Raw genomic sequence first — 19,824 nt, 5'->3', positions numbered from 1 at the left:
AAAATTGATCATATCAAGATAAACCCCTTAAGATTTTTCATCTAATTTTTAATTGAGTGAACACAAGGAACAAAACATAACTTTAACTACCAATTTCCAGAGAAAAAGTTGATTCCAGTGAAATGATTGTCTTGTAGCAAGAGTGAGACATCTGAGTGTATCTAGCACTGTACTGTACAATGGCACGTACAAAAAGAACAACTCATTATGAATTGGCATGACTGCTGATTGAGAGGAAGAAGATTGGTTTTAGAAAAATTTTGTAAATCAATGTCAGGACAATACAGAACACTGACACCAAAATGAATTGTCTTTATAATGTGCCCAATGTTGTTAAAAGTCAGTTCAGTGTCAATCCATAAATCCATATATTGAAATTTATCAGATTAAAACCAGAGTCTCAAGTGAGAGTTTTATTAAGCTTTTTTTAATTGAACCTTGTTTGTTTGCTGGGATCTCAGGGCTTTATTAGGCACTACAACAAGATCAGGAAGTGTATGTTTAAGCACTGATAATAGTTTAATACAGCAAAAAGGCGCACAAAATCACAGTATTTAGGGGACTGAGAGAACACATTACAAATCCATTTACAAATTACAGAGCTTGAAAATCAAGCTTCTTGGGGGTCTAAGTGGATTTTATTAGATTTATTTTGTTTGCAACTAGCCAGTACAAATGACCATTTTGTTGTCACTATTCATTTTTAGGTAATTATTTCCATATCATCATTTAATTATCTAATTATCATAAGGTGAACTGGGTTCTTGTTATGATGGCTTCATTATATAATATTCTAGAGATGACAAATTATGTTTCTGGGACACAGAGGAATATGTTGCACTGGCAGGAGTGACAGTAGTAGTATATAGTAGTATATCATTTAAGCCACGATCAGATTACAATGTGATAATAGATGTAGATCCAAAAATAATGGTTTTATGTTTTAGGTAACAAGATGATTCAGCTGTGATCTTGAGACCACAGGACAAAATTAGTCTGCACCGAGGTTCCCAAACCTACTGATATAGTGCAGTATTCTCAGCCTGTTTTGATATTATGTATGTGTGTCTCACCTGTTTGTAGGAGACATAAATAGGTCTGCTGAAGATGATCCACTCCACCACCTTACTGCAGGGTGGAGTGGTGAGAGAGCCGGTGTAGCGATAGTAACTTCCCAGTGAGGACGGCAGCAGGTCTTTCAGCACAAATGGCTCCAGGACAGTCTCCTTTTCTATATGAGAGAGGGCAGAACAAAATGTTTGGATCAATACAACATGATCTACACAACACTCCTTATTTCACCGCAAACTATGGTGATCAGGCTTTCTGGAACTCATCCAAGTGCTACTGTTTCACAGCCTTTAGGTTCATGCCATTGATTTCATCTGCATTGTGCCTGCCTCGCTCAGTGTCCCCCTATTGACAGACATAATTGCACCAAACACCTATAATTATACCTCTCTTGGTGTTGCTTAACATACACAATACGATCAATGCTACATCACATCTCTGAAACTAATTGGTGACAGAGTAGAATTATTCACTGACTAACAATGTGTGCTCCAAACTAAAACATGGCCGACATGAAAGACACTGTGGTCTGTGGGGAGGAAGGAAATAAGGCTGAATGAAATGATAAAGGAGTCTTCAAGCAAGATAGTCTCGTAACTCTGAGTTACACTTTTAATGAGAGCAATCCAGACATGGGCATTTTAAACAAATTAATTAAAGTAATCTGACCCAAACACTTAGAGAAACTCAATTAACAGTTCTATACTATGAGTGGCTGGCCTTGAGCTACCATTGACCTGAGAAAAGATGTTCATTTGTGTTCTACAGTGGACAAAAAAAACTAAACGAAAAAACGAAAAAAAAACTCTCAGCGGAAGCAGAGTGAGCAGTGAGCAAGACGATGTACCAAGCTGTTCTACTGCAAAAAAGCTAGTTTGTGTATTTTTTGTGTGACTTCTTACAAAAATTCTGTCTTCCTCAATGTGATTAAATGTGACAATCGTTTTGTTACAACTGGATGGTCCAGACCCAGTGGAAATAGGAGTAAGAGTGTAGAAAATATGTTGCATTTGCCTGACAAGCTAATGGTAAGTAATGAATGAAATAAAGCAACATTATTTCTTTGGGCCAGGTGAGCAGGTCAAGCTAATTTTATTCATAGAGCTAAAAATCACAAATAAAACATTTGTTTCAAAGAGTCATGTTTAGGCACCGGTTTCAGTGGGTTGGGGTCTCACTTTAGGGCTCATGCAGCACAAAGATTTGTTACTGTACATCATTCTTGTTGCAAGTGTCAGTACCTGATCTGTACTGCCGATCTGCACATGTGTAAAAATGGTCCTGTTATTTGAAGGTTACCAAATATGTGTGTGTTCACACACACTCATATTTTACAGACAGAGAGAGCCAAAGGCACTTTTATATGGGGCGCCGATTGTAAAGTTGCGCATGCTAAAATAAACAGCAACTTTTCCACACATTTAGCACCAAACCCCATTAAAAAAACGTATGTGAATTTTTTAATATTGCTTTTGACCAGATTTGCAGCAATATTTGTGAACTTTGTGATATTTACTTCTCTTGTAAAAATATAATGCCAATGTTAAATCTAAATGTTAAATTTAAATCTAAATGTTAAATATTAAATCTAAATGTTAAATTTAAATCTAAATGTTAAATATTAAATCTAAATGTTAAATGTTAAATCTAAATCTAAATGTTAAATCTAAATGTTGAATATTAAATCTAAATGTTAAATGTTAAATCTAAATCTAAATGTTAAATCTAAATGTTAAATATTAAATCTAAATGTTAAATGTTAAATCTAAATCTAAATGTTAAATCTAAATGTTAAATTTAAATCTAAATGTTAAATATAAATCTAAATGTTAAATCTAAATCTAAATGCTAAATGTTAAATCTAAATGTTAAATATAAACCTAAATGTTAAATATAAATCTAAATGCTAAATGTTAAATCTAAATCTAAATGCTGAATGTTAAATCTAAATGTCACGGGTGAAACTAAATATTTAGCTAATATGCAAATTCACACTGCCTGTCACCGGAAGTACCAAAATAAAAGCTACGAGTGCTGTGGTGGCTCTACTGTGGTGTATGCTGTAGCTGTCGCTAGCCCTTTTCACACAGAGAAGCCGCATTATCGCCGGAGCGGCGGTTCGCCAATTCTCCGCTGTTGGTTGTTCACACAGAGCCAAGCAGCGCTGGCGTAAAGACGCACCGCTGTGTAACTCACACAGAAAGCCGGCGCTGCGGCTCCTAAAGAGGCGTGGCGGTACACGTCATGTTGATGACGTCTGTGTGTTTTTTTCAAGATGTTTCCCCAGGTGTCCTCCATTGACAGGAGTCCTGTCAATCTAAACATGTACCCGCTGACTGTTTATAATCATATGGATGCTGTTATAATGTGTTGGGATTGAGATCCTGACCCACCAAACATCAAGCTGCTTGGCTCTGTGTGAACAAACAACGACGGAGAATTGGCGAACCGCCGCTGCGGCGATAATGCGGCGACTCTGTGAAAAGGGCTACTGTCGCTGTCGTTGCGGAGCATTGCTGAACCTCTGTATTGCCGCCAAAACGGCCCTACCAATGTTTCCAGCTGAGTCGCTGGACATGGTGGCAGGCAACATGAGAGCACGGTGAGGAGACGTGACTAACAGTGCAGCACAATCACTCGCCTGACTACCCAAGGAGACCGCGGATAACTCTTGTTCGCGACAATGAGCTTTTATTTTGGTACTTCCGGTGACAGGCAGTGTGAATTTGCATATTAGCTAAACATTTATATTTATATTTAACATTTAGATTTAACATTTATATTTATATTTAACATTTAGATTTATATTTAACATTTAGATTTAACATTTAGATTTAACATTTAGATTTAACATTTAGCATTTAGATTTAACATTTATATTTATATTTAACATTTATATTTATATTTAACATTTAGATTTAACATTTAGATTTAACATTTAGCATTTAGATTTAACATTTAGATTTAACATTTATATTTATATTTAACATTTATATTTATATTTAACATTTATATTTATATTTAACATTTAGATTTAGATTTAACATTTAACATTTAGATTTAGATTTTGTATTTAGATTTAACATTGACATTATATTTTTACAAGAGAAGTAAATATCACAAAGTTCACAAATATTGCTGTAAATCTGGTCAAAAGTAACATTTTAAAATTAACATATGTTTTTTAAATGTGTTTTCTTGCTAAATGTGTGGAAAAGTTGCTGTTTATTTTAGCATGCGCAACTTTACAATCGGCGCCCCATACTTTTATATTATCTTGATTAAAATAAAAGCTTTCGGCAACATGTCTTTTCCATATATTGAATGATACTATATTTTTGTCAACACTTCAACAATCCTAGCACAAATCTTTCATGGAAAAGGAATAGATTTTCTGCCAATGTGTCTTCTAATTGATCAATCATTTTGAACAGGCACATTTGGGGTAACTTTGGCAGATATGTAGAACAAATGCGGCAGCCAGTACCGATCGGGTACTGACATCCATGCCATGCTAAATTTCACAATAACTTGCAAACTATGTCCTAAGCATTTACTGAAGATGCAGAGATGCATCAAGTAATCATAACTGCACAAAAGACATTTACATATTGGGTGTGCTTTGTGCTGCGACATCCACCTGCATTCATTAATATTGTGTCCACTTCCGGGCAGGGGAACAGGCTGAAAGTTCTCATTTAAGCCTTTGTTTTTAAAATATCTAGCTTAGCTGCTAATTTGTTTAACTGTGTTAAGCAGATAGTTGATAACACTGTCTGTCTGCTGTTTGGTGCTACATCACACAGTAAATGTATCCATTACTACAGCCAAAGACACCATCAGAAATGGATACATTTCCTGAGTACATACATTATCTTAATATTAAGATCAAGAATATTCAAAAGTTCCCTCTAAGCACCTGCATACATGTGCATCACCTTGTACTGTACAAATTGAAACTTTCAGCTACTGACAGTTTTAAGACTAGAGGTATTTCGGTAATTATTCAAAATGCTGTGAAAATGTGCTAGAAAGTGCATAAAAAGTACTTTAATCATTTTCATCAACACGTCATCACTAATCTGCCTCAAAACATCAAAAAAGAGCTTCATAGACGTTAAGAGGAGGCCGAGGAGAGGAAGGATAGACTGACAACTGAGTTGTAACTAAAGGAGAGACGAAGGAAGAGGATGTAAATTGTTCAGTAAATGGAAAGGTGGGAAAGATGGGGTTGAAAAGAGAAAAATATGAATCTGACAACAAAGGAGAGAGTAATTATGAAAGGAGATCAGAAAAAGGGAAGAAGGAGAAGGAATTTGATCCACTGTTCCAATGAAAACATATGAGGAATGAGGGGGACACAAATAGAAATAAAAGGTAATGAAGTGTGTTGAGTGTTTGGGATGCAGGCTGATGCATGCAGCAGGGTGGGTCACTTGGAAGGGATGCATTGGGTAGTGGGGGAGATGCATGTCTTTATCAGCGACAGCTAGAACTACAGATCCCCCTCCCCCATCTCCGCCTCTTACTCTCTTCCTCTTCACTGTCCCACTGACAAGACTCATCTCCCGCCGCCTCCCCCAACCCCAAGTCAGAGATGTATTTTCAGCTCTGTCGAATCCGTGCAACAGAGCGAGCCAGGGAAGGAGGCAGAGTCATAGATAGGGCAGGAGTGTCAATAGCAACGGGGTGAAAGTAGGTGGGGTGGGAATGGATGCACGCATCTGAATTAAAACTCAAGAACCAAACACGCTTTCAACATGTCTTCCTTCAAACACAAAACTCAGGAAGTGTCTAAATATGAGACACATGGTCGCTCTGGCTACATGCAAGCATACAGCACAAGAGATGAAAAAGATGTAGATTTAGCTTGGCGAAGCAGCCTCTGTTATTCAGTGGCACTTTTGGTTTGACTGCAGTGAAACAAGTTCTCTCACATAAATAACAAAAAAGGATCCAGCAGCATGTTTCTGTTGAACATTTGTCACTGCCCTCAAAAACTTGTAAATTGCGAGACAGCTGGATTCATGAGATCAGGTGATGTATTCTTGCAAATCCCTCTTGCCAGGCTTCAAGCTATGTGCTTGTGGCCGAACACACAGGCATCGAACCAATCAGCATCCTTTGAAGAACTTCTAGCAGCTACGGGTGTCGTTTGGATATGACCAGAAGCAACTGTATGAAAACAACAATGGCGGCTTCTCAAGAGGTTAGCGTAGCTGCTGCTATAGCATCAGTTATATCAGAAATTGAGAGTTTATTTCATGGTAAGAAGAGCAAAGAATGACACTGGAAGCTTTTCTCCCTGGAAAATATGTCTTCACTCTTCTCTCGACTGGCTTTGGTGGGAGTTTGATTTACCAACTGGCTCCACTGGTCGCAGCACTCTCCAGCTGCTGATCTGATTGGTTTAAATTCACCTGTGATTCACCGGACTGAACACAAACAAACCATTTTGTGAAACATTATATCTTGTGGGTCTTTGACAGTGGAGACCACATTTTGTAACCTGTCTCCTTTAAAAATCAATGCTGGTTTCTTTTCACTATAATCACTAAGTAGAGCATAAAAGTCCCATAAGTCATTTAACAACAACTGAACCATCTCCATAGCATCTGACCAAACTATCTCTGCATCAGAAGTGCAAACACTTTCATGCAGCACAATATATGGCTTTTGGGAAGTCACCACACTTAAGACCAGTCCTGAGCACTGCATTTGCATTTTTATTTTTACATGTTCATTAAATTGCCTAAGCAGACAGTGCCTAGCCTCTGGAAACTGTTGCATTGCCCCAGAGAGCAAGCCAAGGAAGAGAAACGAGTTCAGGCTGGTGGTATCCACTTCCCTCCAGATGAAAGTATTTGAGAAACTGATGGACGCATGTATTCTGAAACAAGCTGATAATGTATGACAGTTATTACAGCTGGCATACAGGCTACGGTGGAGACTGGACTGCGCAGTACTTGCATCCGTGTATTTAATGTAATGTACGTATCTGATAAGAGATAAGTTCACGGCCAGGATGGGAAAATTATGTGCATATGTTGTTGATAACTTTGTGTTCTTCCTTAAGGAGCTTAAGGACATGGCAGTTTAAAGATTACAACATGTTTCCAAAGCCCCTGTAATACAAGAAAAGGAAATTGAATTGGCAGACAGCTGAAGAAGAGCAGATTGTTTTTGTTGAAGACAAATGCAGATGCAGCCAGCATGTAGACAATCAAAGGCTGCAGAAAATGATTATAATTTAACATGTCTGGTAACATGATGACTTTTTTATTCTACTGAATCCATTTTTAAATCCTGTTCCCACGCCTGGTTTGACAGCTTGAGATGAAGCAAAAAAAAAGAAAGAAAAAACCTCTGAGGTTACCAACAGGACTGAACACTTGCCCTGCAGGACTGAAAAACTCTCAGCCAGACATTTCTGAATGTTGTACATCTCTAAAATGTTTGGACCAGGGGTGGTAGGTAGTGCAGGCTCCCTAAATTTACTCCTGGCTGATGTGCAACCTACACTGCGTACTGGTGAAGTTGAAATAATGAAAATGCCTGTGTGGTCCATGTCTGGATAATGGCATTATTGTGTGTCATTATCGCTGTAGCCTCCTGGTGGAATTGCAGCACCAAGATGAAGCATGTAGAGCAGAGGTTGTCAAAGTTATTACTCAAAAGGTCCATTTTTTAAAGTAAGGGTTCCGGAATAATTGGCAAACTAACATTTAATAAATCAAGTAACGTCACATTTCTTACGCCTCACGACTTTAGTATTTCATTATTACAATATGCTTACCAGAGATCGGCTACTTGGGGGCCTGTTACACAAGAATATGAGTTGAGGTCTGCTGATAGCAATTTACAACAGCAAGTTTTTTTGATAGAATTTTAAAAAATCTGCCAATGTAGAAAAACAAATGGATATTGTAATTATTTTAGCACCTAATAATTAAAAGTGCTGCAGTGAAAGAAAAAGAAAGTAGTAAGACATACAGATTCAGAAAAAAAGAACTTTCCCCTGTGAAACAACTTTATACAATGCACCATGACATCCCTGTCAGGGCCCGTGCAGGTTGCTGCACAAAGCAATGTAGGTTTCAACGTTGATGACATGCACATGAATGCACCATGAAGTCCTGCTGTGTGTGTCAAGGTATCAGACACTGAAAGCAGAGTTGAGCATATATATATATATATCTATGGAGAGAAGCAGCTTGCACGTGAATAACAGCAAAACACGGCAGAGACTCTTTGTGAAGCTAGCTACCTATTACATCAAGGCTTTGTGAAGCCTTGATGTAATAGGTCTTATAGGTAGGCTAACAAGTTAAAGCAGAAGAGATGACTGATTCCTATAATGCCATGACAAAGTGTTGCATTTTGCTGCATTAACTTAAGACACTGAGCACGTTTACATGCGCACTAATAAACCGATCATTATCTGATTTATAGAGTTACCAGATTATTATAAGTGGTCATGTAAACAGCATAATGTGAGATGCTTAATCGGATAAAAGCCGTAATCAGATTATGAGAAATCTGATAAACACACCTAGTGTTTTGGCCAGTATTCAGTTTAATTTGGTGCGTGTACACCATTAATCCAGTTTCTTTCATTCTTTTACATTTGACATTTTTTCCATTATCACATTACTGAAGTGCATGTAAACACGTCAAATCTAATTATTACCATAACCTGATTATTCCCAGTTATCGGATTATTGTGGTCATGTAAATGGGCTCAATGGTTTAATCATTAAATTATTGACTGCCATGTCTTGATATGGACACTTTTTAAAAAAGTTTTGACGAATAATTACAATAAAGATAATGATGATCTATAACAGCTTGGTTACAGTTGCAATAGAAACATAATTAGAAACATTATTAGCATTGGTTAACATAACCGAGGCTTGCGTTTAAATGTGTGGGACAGTCAAACTCAAATTCTAACCACCTGCCACAGCCTCTTAGAGGGGCTCAATGTAACAAGTGCCTCATCTCAGCGCCTCTCTCTGCTCCACTAACAGAAAGCAACAGTAGCTAACGTTAGTGTAGAAATTGAGTCTGCCAACGTATAATGACCAGCCTCCAGCACAACATAGAAGTTCCACAGATCCCCGTAGTACCAGCCCATTTTCTGATATGCCTATGCGTATAGCTTTTGCAGTTGCCCTACTTTTACTGTGTTGTATTAGCTGTGTGTTATACTTCATCATACTGGAGCAGCCGTGGCTCAGGAGGTAGAGCAGTCGTCCACCAATCAGACTTAAGTGGTTTGATCCCCGGCCCTTGCAGTCTACATGTTGAAGCATGAGTGGTTACTAAGACTAGAAAAGCACTATTTTTAAATACAGTCCATGTACCATTTCCATTTATATACAGTCTGCGGTCAGACCATAGAATTGCTGTTATGATTATAACATTTTTTACAGACATTCAAGGTCCCCAGAAGATGGATCCTGTTGACATCGGTGATTCCCTGACTTTTGAACTAGCACCAGCAGGTCAACATTTGCCCCGGTGAAATGTCTCAAAATCTACTTGATGAAGTAATACAACATTTGATACATTCATGATTCACCATCATCAGAGTGAGATGTGGGGATTCAGGTGAAATGTTTTGGAAACTATTGTTGAGACTGCAGTGTAATGTGGTAGACACATTCACATTCCTCTCACGATGAATCGTAATCATTTTAGTGATCATACAATGCCAGCCAGGACAAAGTTTTAATTTGTCAAATAATTAGATTTCTGACCAAAAGAAAAAGTTGTTTCCAATGAATATCAATTATAACTATTCAGTGCGAACACGCTGAACAATGATGGCAAACCTAGTAAACCTAGTAGCCTATAACACAAACTATGTGTTACTATTGTCACTGGGAGTTAGTAAGCATGCTGACATCAGCGTTTAGCTCAAAGCACCAGAGCTGCATTACTGTAGTGTTAGTTGTTCAGTTTGCAGGCAATGTTACCAAACGGCGTTATTGAATTTGTTGAACATGTAATTACCTGAGATCATGAAACATAGGTTGGTGATATGTTTTGATCATCATCACATGGAGAAGGAATGTTGGCCATTCTCAATAGATTATAAGCATGACATTAAAAATCAGAATGAGTACAATTTGCATTCTACATGTAGGATCAGGCTGATTCTACATTAAACAGGCTGGCATTATTAGAAGGCTTTATATGGTGTTCACAATTTCAAGCGGAACAGTGCAGCATTACAACCCTTTCTTATAGCCTCCATGGGCAAACACATGTGGAACTTGCAGACAAACCCTCTTGGTAACCATATTTGCAGGTCACGTTTAAGCCATATGGGGCCGACATGGACATGGTGGCTTTGAAGAAAATGTTTAAAACCTTTGGAACACAATCTGTTGTTAACAGTTTGATGATAACACCTACAAAATAAAATATGGTGTGAATATTATTATCGGAACAACATGTTGGTTTTCTATTTGACCATTTTCAGGAGGCTATTAGACATTGATGCATTGATGATTAATATTCCATATCAAACAGCCCCTGCTAGCAGCCTAAAAGAAGCGCTGGTGTCACAATGAATTAAGTGTTTGTTTGCCTCTGGGTTACCATGAGCACACAACCATTAAACATATATGATGAAAGGGTATAAAAACATTAAAGTCATAACTTTTTCCCTGATTGTTGATCTCCTGAACAGTATTACTTTGTGGAGAAAGTGGGTCTTGGAAATGTCATACAGGGACAGTGAAGCACATTTTTTAAAAAGCTGAGATATTTCAGTTCTAAATCCTGGAGTGTTTGAGGGGAGTTTAAAGAATAAAAGAACCAGGGACTCATTTATCTGCACTGCAGTTAGATTGCTTCATTTGCACATGAAATGGGGTGGCATTTTATGCCTGGATGAGAACTTTGTATTTTGCAGTGATAAGTGAATTTTTACTGGGAAACACTGAGCTAGTATCCAGTCTTATCAACAGATGGTAAACGTTGGGATTTATTGTGTGGATTTATTAGGATTTTACACCGTGTTTTCATTGTATTTTTTATTGTGTGTTCCTATTGTAAAACCTTAGACATTAATGTCTCTCTCTCTCTCTCTCTCTCTCTCTCTCTCTCTCTCTCTCTCTCTATATATATATATATATATATATATATATATATATATATATATATATACACTTCTCTCAGCATTAGTGTATAAGCCATGGCATTAGTTTGGCAGAATTCTTTTTTTTTTTTCATTAGATTTTACATGCACTAAATACTCTCTTTGGCATATGAACTGTGATGCCAAGCTAACAACCACAGTCACTTCAAAGTAGACAACTGGTAGCTGATTTGCATTGTGAGATGTGTGAAATCGGTAGACTTTTTAAAACTATTTCTGTAGCCATTTTCAGCTGTAACTGTAATGTTAAAGATATACAGCAAAACAAGGTGGTACAACTTATCCGACGTTTCTGTCTGTGCTATTTGGAAATTTGACATTGTGATTAGTTCTGTGTCTTTTATGTCCCGGTAGCCTCCATGAGTAACTTAAAGGCAGGCTACTATGTGGAGTTTTCAGAAAATCCTTGTTATTAATGACACCTGGGACCGTTTGGTACACTGCAGTTAGCATGACGTTGCTCGCACTCTACAGGAAGGAGACAACATAACATCCTCCTGTGCACTGACCAAAACATTGATGTGACATACACAAGACTGAATGCTGAAAATGAAAAACAATCATATTTAAAATCCTATAACTTATTTAGAGCATTGCAGCTTATTTGGACACAATGCTAACCAACTCGCCATTTGCAAATTACTTTATCAATTAAAGTTACAAAGCAACCAATGCCAGATCCATGTTGTGCGGCAATGACAGCTAGCTGGCAGATCTTGTTTGTTTAATCCATACATGCAGTTACATGCAGAAACAGTTTCTTGGGGAACAAGATGTAGGGGATGGACTTCCTAGACTCTTATTAAAGGTACAGGCAACCATAGTACTGGAGACTTTATGAGAGAAGAAAAAACATCACTAAACAGTTTTGAATAGAAAAGTTTTTAACATTAGAGATGGCGGTTGTATGACACATATCCATCATACAGTTGAGATTCACAACAGTTTTAACTGATTTGGTGGCAGGAAGGAGAGAGAGCAGGTGGACTCATATGCATGGAAGAGGAGGATATCAGACTAAATCTTTGCTCAGTTGCTCTGGTGGGATGAGCTAATGCTGTCATGTCGTGTCTGGGACACGAAGCCATCAAAGCAACAGAAAAATAGGCCCAAGCATGACAAAAATAGCTTAGATCAGCATTTTTTTCTTTGATCTGCATGACAAATATTAACTGCCCCTTGCAGCCATCACCATGGATGTGATGACTGAAAGTGATGTCAATGGAATGAACATGTCATTGTGTGTGTTCATGCTAAGCCCCTGGCTTGCATGGCTAACGGCCATGTTAGAGGTGATACTGTAAATTTAGTACTTACTTTGTATTCCTATCTAAACACCAAACAATGGATTCTTGTAAAACTAGAAATGAAATGTGTGATGTCTGTCACCTGAAGCTCATCTGACAGGAAGTGAATGACATCACAAATAGCATTTGTCTTAGTAAGAAACTGCATGGCTGTGATTCTGTAAAAGAGTCTGATATCCAGTCCACTGAACTGGACAAGAGGGGCATGAACATGCAAATTACAACACTGCATGTTGACAGATTTTAGAGGATTATGGGCTGAGAAGTCTGTGTTTGGAGTATGTCCGTCACAGAACAGTGCTAGAGGGACAGAGGGGGAGGCAGTAGATTGCCATTGTTTAATGCAGCATATAGCTGTATATTTACACATCCTATAACATCCTTCTGTGTCAGCACTATGTCATTTCCTCTGTTTATCTACTCAAGCGTCTGCGCTCACGCTGCTCTCATGTCACAGTACTGAAATGAAACTATTCCTCCTAGCCAGCACAAATTACAAGTCCATTAATTCACTATCTCACTCACTACACGAAGTCCCCACTGACTCGGCACTCTGCAACCCTGATTGGCAATTAATTTTTAAAGGGTGTACATGGCTCACGGTGGTTTCCCCTGGTTTGAGGTATCGTGTCAGCCCTGTGGCACTTCTATAGGAATTCGAAGAAGAGAAATTATGTGTTAGTTTCCGTCTTTCTCTCTCCATCTGAACTACTGTACAAGTATGTCTACCACTCCTTTGCTGATGGGGGTTTAATCCCAGAGCGCTCTCTTTCACATCAGATCTGATGTGGCTCCACTGCACAGTGTTCGCATGTTAAGCTTCCTTTTCATCCTCTCCTCAATAGGATTTCCAGAAATTTGGGGCAGACACATTTATTTATCTGTCCTCCTTTTTTCCATATGGTATATTTTTATGGATTTTATTCAAAACCTCTATCTTGAATTTAGCAGATATGTGAGCAGTTGTGGCATCATGGTAGTTAGTTGGCTGCCAGCCTGACTGAATCACCTGTAAGCCTCTATTTCCCTGATAGATTTCAAACATCACCTCCAGGGTTGGACTGATATGTAATACACCTTGACATCAGAAAACAGTGTGAGGATTTTTACCTGGTCCTACTTACTCCTTTAAATATTTCCAATGTGTGTATTTTAACTCTTTCACTGTAATGATGATCTCTGCAGTAGTGATGATGATGGTGGCTCAAGATAATTTATTGAATTCACTATGATCAACATTAAAATGAAAAGCACGAGAGCATGAGAGAGCTATCATTGTGCTCCTCCTCTTTGCTGCCACCTCTCATTTTTCCCATCCCATCACATCATTATCAGTCTTTGCATCTGCCTCAAAAGCCCCTGCAAACCCTGTGTAGACAATGGGCTCCTCTCTTTGCCACTGAAGCCTTTCATGAGTCTGCTATGTAAATCAGACTCAGCCTTTTTACCGGGCTGATTTCACAGGGATGGCGCAGAGCCGCTCGCTGGCTAGCTAGTCAGAGGGCATTTGTTCCAGCGAGGTTTCATGTAAAATGCAATAAGGCATGAGGTACAAAGGCAGAGGAGTCAGACCTGTGGTGCGTGTCCGCCAGACAAGCCCAGCAACAAGAGAAGAGAGTGCTGTGAAAAATTTAACCACCCGCTGCTCCATAGAGGAGCACTGGTGGAGACAGAGCAAATTAGCCAACCACCTTCCCAGTGGGAAAGATTGGAGCGTGGCCTTGATTGAACTTGAATGGTCTTTGTGTTAGATGAATTATGGAGGCAGAGTAGTTTTATTCCAAGACAGCTGAGCAGGAGATAAAGTGCAAGTATCATGTGGTGGGGTTTTATCAAAGTTTTATTTGTGTATGGCGAAGCCTTCAAAATTCACTCTGAAGCCGTCTTGCTGTTGCAAGGCGAGCAGGGCCCTTTGGGGGGGACAAGACAGAACATTGCTTTAGGATAAATGTTTTGATCATGACAGGGATGCACTTCAGGGCTGTGTGCAGGAGACAACTGTTTTTGACTGAGGGCATACACTGCTAACACAAAAACAATGTAAAATCTTCTAATTTGATATGCAAGGAAAAAAAATCCCAGAAGTCCTAATTTACGTGAGGCACTAAATGATGCAAAAGGCTCAGGCTTTTTGATGAGGGGTACAATCAAAGCTAGCCTGCAGTTGAAGTTTGATCAAATATTATCCATCAGATGTTCATCCCATCTGAGTCCAACATCAAATCCATGTTATAGCCTCAACCAATGACCTTGTGAATTAAAATAACAGCTGTCACTTGGCCATATGCATCTTATACTGTAAAGATTGACTTCCTCCAAAGCCCTGCCCTTGGTGTATACTTGCCGTTACATAGCTTCCTGCAATTGATGGTCACCAGTTCAGATCAGCAGTTTGATGTCCCATCCACCTTACGCCTGCCCACATGACACCTTGTGCAAATTATGGGTGCAACTTCTGGTGTTTCCTGTCACCTAACCGGAACCAGTGTTTTCCATGGTAAAGATGCTCTTTCTTAGAGCTATTGGTACGCTGTGTCATTCATTCATGAGATCTAGGTTGGCAACTTTATTGAGTAAATATTACTAACACTATTGTCAGTGCTAACCCCACCTAGTTACAACTTGTAAAGCCTTGAGAGTGCTGCCAGTGTGTCAGTTTTGTATGACACTGAATTACTAGTTCTGCCGAGCACCGCAAGTATCACCTTTAATTGATTCCCCAATAACCTCCCCAGGAAACTCGTGGATATTATGTAAATCTGCTCAGAATGTTATTTATGGCAGCTCTGATTTGCTATGAAATGCTTTAGCATTATTGATAAAACATTGGTCTTTTTGTGGTTTTGTCTATCATTTTTTCTATCAAAACAAAACACAACAATTTGATACTTTACAATTTAATATTAATTTGACTTATCAGAGTGAATAGTTTACCCTGTAAACTTTATTTACACAGACAAATCTCAGAAATGTTTTAGTGGGGCATAACTTTCACGCATGGGAAATGACAAGTTGCAGTTGCAGTGTGTGTTAAAGAGGCACAACGCTAAGACTCTATACACTTTTTGGTACATTGTTTTTCATTTCACTTGTCAAATTCTGTGCAACAGACTTGTATTCTTCAAATAGACAGACATCATGATGTATCGTTAGATGATTGTCTTCCAATGGATCAATTATTGCAGAATTGCTTAGCGTGATACTATCGTTATTGAGGGCAACATATTGTGATTGTATCGTATCGTGAGTAACTCTGTCATATCTAGCCCTACTATTTACTGATGAATCCAAGTTTAAGATGTATGGCAGAAGGGTGTATGTAGGGAGATGAACAGGGGACAGAAAGATAGCAGTGTTTCAAACCCACAGTGAAACATAGTGGTAAGATTATTCAAGTCGTGGAATTGGACACCTGCACTGAACTGACTCTCCTCCAGAGTCTCTCTCTCTCCACTCTCCACCTGAACTGAACCTCAATGAACAATTACGGGACACTTGAGGGCAGAGAAAGCAAGGCATTCTGTGACATGACAAGAAGCTTTGTGGAGCACTGTCAAATCATGCTGGGATAACATGAGTAATTAGGTTTTACACAAACTTGGGGAGTCCATGCCAGCTTGAGTGCATGCTGTCATTAAAGAAAATGGGGGACATACCAAATACTAAGATATTCTGAAATTCAATTTTTTAATGATTTAATTTCCACTCAAATTGTTCGCAGTATTTAGCTGGTGGTTTCAGACTTTTAAACCCTATTGTACATTCTGTACAATAAACCTGAAATCCTGACTCTTTATACTTCAATAGCTATCATTCCATATATGACTTGGGCACTAGGACGTCCACTCACCATGATGGACAACACCCTTTAGGCCGTGGATTATGGGGTCAACAGCAGGATTGTCCTTCCCTCCCACCTGAGAAACACAAAAAGAGAAAGGAAACATCAGAATCATCAGCATTATTATCATTCATAGAAAACATCACTTCATACCTCAGGGTCCTGCACACATACACAGCTACTTCTTAAAACAAAGCTTTTTCTATGCGTTTTGGCCTTTTGTACACAGGCAAACAGCATCTTAAGTTGCTGAAGACAGACCTTTTGGGAAACTCCTTCCAGGGTGAAGATATTCAGAAACACACTGTTTTCAGTGGTTTATGGCTGGACAGGCAGAAATGATGACGCAGACACCGTTTATCAGTGTTTGTTAGCATCACTGGCAAATGTGAGTATGTGTATGATATTGGAGTATTTGAGTTTGTATGTTGATTGAGAGGATTGATTTTATATTGTTCATATTTATAAAGACACAAATGGACATTTAAAATACAATAATAACATTTCCATGTGCATTTTCTTTTCAAAATAAAAACCAGATGATGAAGGTGAAAAAGTTCCCTAGATAATCCCTAGATAGCAAAATACATGAGTACATTCAACACCACAAGACCACTCAAATCTGAATTATATGATTCATATGTTTTCTGATCTGTCACCTCTGTAGTGTTTTGTTTTGCTTTTGCCTGAGGACTTGTTATTCTGAACCAAGTCAGGAGCAAAAGGTGGATCTGTTTAATGGACACACACACACACACACACACTCACACACACACACACATTTTTAAATGAGAATTGTTGTATTTAAATGCAAGTCAGAAACATGTCCATGAAAGAGCCTGAGAACGCAGGTGAATAAAATGTTTTAATGGCAGAAAGTCACTGTCATTGAGCACATTGTAGGATAGCAAGTAAGATGGAAAGTTATCGGAGACAGAAGGACAATGAAATGCACTCAAGTTCATATCAATGCTTCTGGTAGTTGAGTGAATTTGTATCGACATGGGCATCAGTTTTCCAATTTGTAACTGGTTACCACTCTTGCTATTCACTATCAACGGAAATAAAACAAAAGACAAAGAAAGAAAATCTGTCAACAGCAGGGTCTGGATCACACAGAGTAAGCAGGACATTGTCTCTGGAAAGACATATTACTGTCAAGTTTTTTCAAATTTTCATTGCTTTTGAAACAAATTCCATTCCCCTTCATCATACTGGGGTAGCAGCAGAGATCTCAGCAACAGGTATCTTGAAACCTGGTCAAACCTGGTCATGTTTTGCTTTTCATTTCACACCTTTTTCCTCTTCACCTGTGTTTTGTTTGATAATTAGTCTTGTCTTTTTAAGCCTGTGTTTCTCTTTTACTCTTTGTCAGTTGTCATGTTTTGTCCCAGTCCCGTTTAGTCACATGTCTCCAGTGTCCTTTGTGTTCTTGCCTGTGTTACAACAGCTTCTTTGGTTTGTACCTTATTTACTCAGATTTTGCCCCTGCCTGCTTATTGTGTTTTGTTTGCCTTTTGTTGCTTGGACTATATATTTTGGATTTTGGATTTATTGGACTTCAGCTTTATGTTAATAAAGCTCTCTTTTTGTTCAGTTACCCGACTATCTTTTTGTCTTGGGTGTTGGTCCCTTTTTGTTTAACCCTAGCATGAATGACTGGATCATATAGTAGAAAATGTATAAGTAAATAATAAAGTTCATGAAGTAAAAATAAGAATAGAATAAAAACAGACTGTGTACAAGAGAAGTTGAACTCAAAACTCAAAATTACAATGCAACCAGCACATATGCAGTACAAACAACTGCCCACTCACCCAACAGCAGCCCATATGCCCAAAAGCTACCAACTGATACAGTATTTGTAGGTCTGAATGAACAGTGAAATCATGGGGGCACTACAATAAACTGCCATGCATTGTTAATTGAGCTCCCTGGCAATCCAAGATTGCACATCATAACATTTTAGTGGTGGTATAAATATAAAGTTAATTACTTTTGTCTTTTGTGTGATATTTTACATGACCTCTAACCTAAATAGATAATCCCTAAAGTTAAGATTAATTACAGAATGTCATTTTTAATTATGATGCTAGGATTGTGGACCGTTGAAAACAGAAAACCTGGTAACTGATGCTAAGAAACTATCTACCCATTAAACCTAACTTTCCCTGAAAAGTACTACACAGGTCAGAAATTTGGGTGCTATCAATGATTTGGCACTTGCATTCCAAACCCATGTCCCCAACATCACAGCAAACTGCCTTATCATTTGAAGAATATGTTCAGGCTTGTTTCAGGCAGATTCAGAGAAAACTTACATGCATTTATTTCTTGTTGGTTGGACTATTGCAATACCCTCCCTTAAGACCGTGGGCTGATGACAGCTTGGAATAGCTAATCCAAAACGCTGCTTCCCGATTCCCAACATGAACCTATCAGGACACCTCCGAGTTGTTCCAAGGATCAAGTCAACCGATGGTGCAGCATTTTTTCGATTTCTGAGGTCTGAGCAGCTGGAATACCTTGCCAGATTGTATCAGATGTACTAGGACATTAACAGTCTTTAACAGCTGAGAAAAAACTATTGCTCACTACTTTTGAAGACCACCAGTGTGATAACTGCTACAAGTACTGCTACCAGCTGCTACTTCTACAATCATTGTTTTACTCATTATATATACTTATAAATACTGAAATGGCCACTACAACCACTACTACAACCACTGGGAGTAGGAACATACAGCTACAGCAACAACAGTTACTCCTAATAATCCTTTTTATTGTCAATGTGGCTTAGGACACTAATTCGAGGGTCAGTGGTTTGATCCCCAGCTTCAGAAGCATATCTAAGTGTCTTTAGGCAAGATAATTGACCCAAAATCGTTCCCAATGACTATTCAATCAGTTTGTGAATGTGTGTGTGAATGGCTGAGCATAGAAATATTGTGGGCTTCGGATAGAAAGCGCTGTATCACTCCTGATTAGCAGGTCAGCACATTGAATAGCAGCCTCTGTCACCAATGAATGTATCTGTGGATGTGGCATGTGTTGTAAAGCTATTTGAGTGCTCAGTAGACCAGAAAAGTGCTGTATAAATGCAAGTCCATTTCAAACATTACCATACACGCTTCACATGAATAACATGCAACTACCAGTCAAACTGCAGCATAGCAGAAAGTTAGAAAAGAACGTTGTTGTGTGCAATCTAAACTTACAAAACTACCTAAACTAGCAAACAAAGCCACTGCCAGCATCCGTATCCAACATGTTACATGAACAGCTAAGAGACTGCCAAGACTCTCCCTCACTCCCCTCGACTCTCCACAACCACTTCTCCCTCAGCAACACACACTTGTTGACCTAGGGGTTTAAAAACACACACACACACACACACACACACACACACACACACACACACACACACACACACA

General features: G+C 38.6%; 1 protein-coding gene across 1 annotated transcript in view; it reads right to left on the bottom strand.

Annotated features, from left to right (window-relative positions):
- The window catches only part of ptprga (protein tyrosine phosphatase receptor type Ga), a 507,602-nt gene that overhangs the window by 113,891 nt on the left and 373,887 nt on the right, over positions 1 to 19,824 (bottom strand). The window contains exons 8-9 of the mRNA XM_073468860.1: positions 16,400 to 16,466; positions 1,074 to 1,231 (exon numbers count right to left, since the gene is read on the bottom strand). Of these exons, the coding sequence (XP_073324961.1) occupies positions 1,074 to 1,231; positions 16,400 to 16,466 (225 nt within the window). The remainder of the gene's footprint in view (positions 1 to 1,073; positions 1,232 to 16,399; positions 16,467 to 19,824) is intronic.

This window comes from Pagrus major, chromosome 6, assembly GCF_040436345.1.
Source record: "Pagrus major chromosome 6, Pma_NU_1.0".
NCBI classification, from domain to species: Eukaryota; Metazoa; Chordata; class Actinopteri; order Spariformes; family Sparidae; genus Pagrus; species Pagrus major.
Note: the sequence above shows the minus strand (reverse complement) of the source record. Positions and strands in the feature narration are given on the sequence as shown.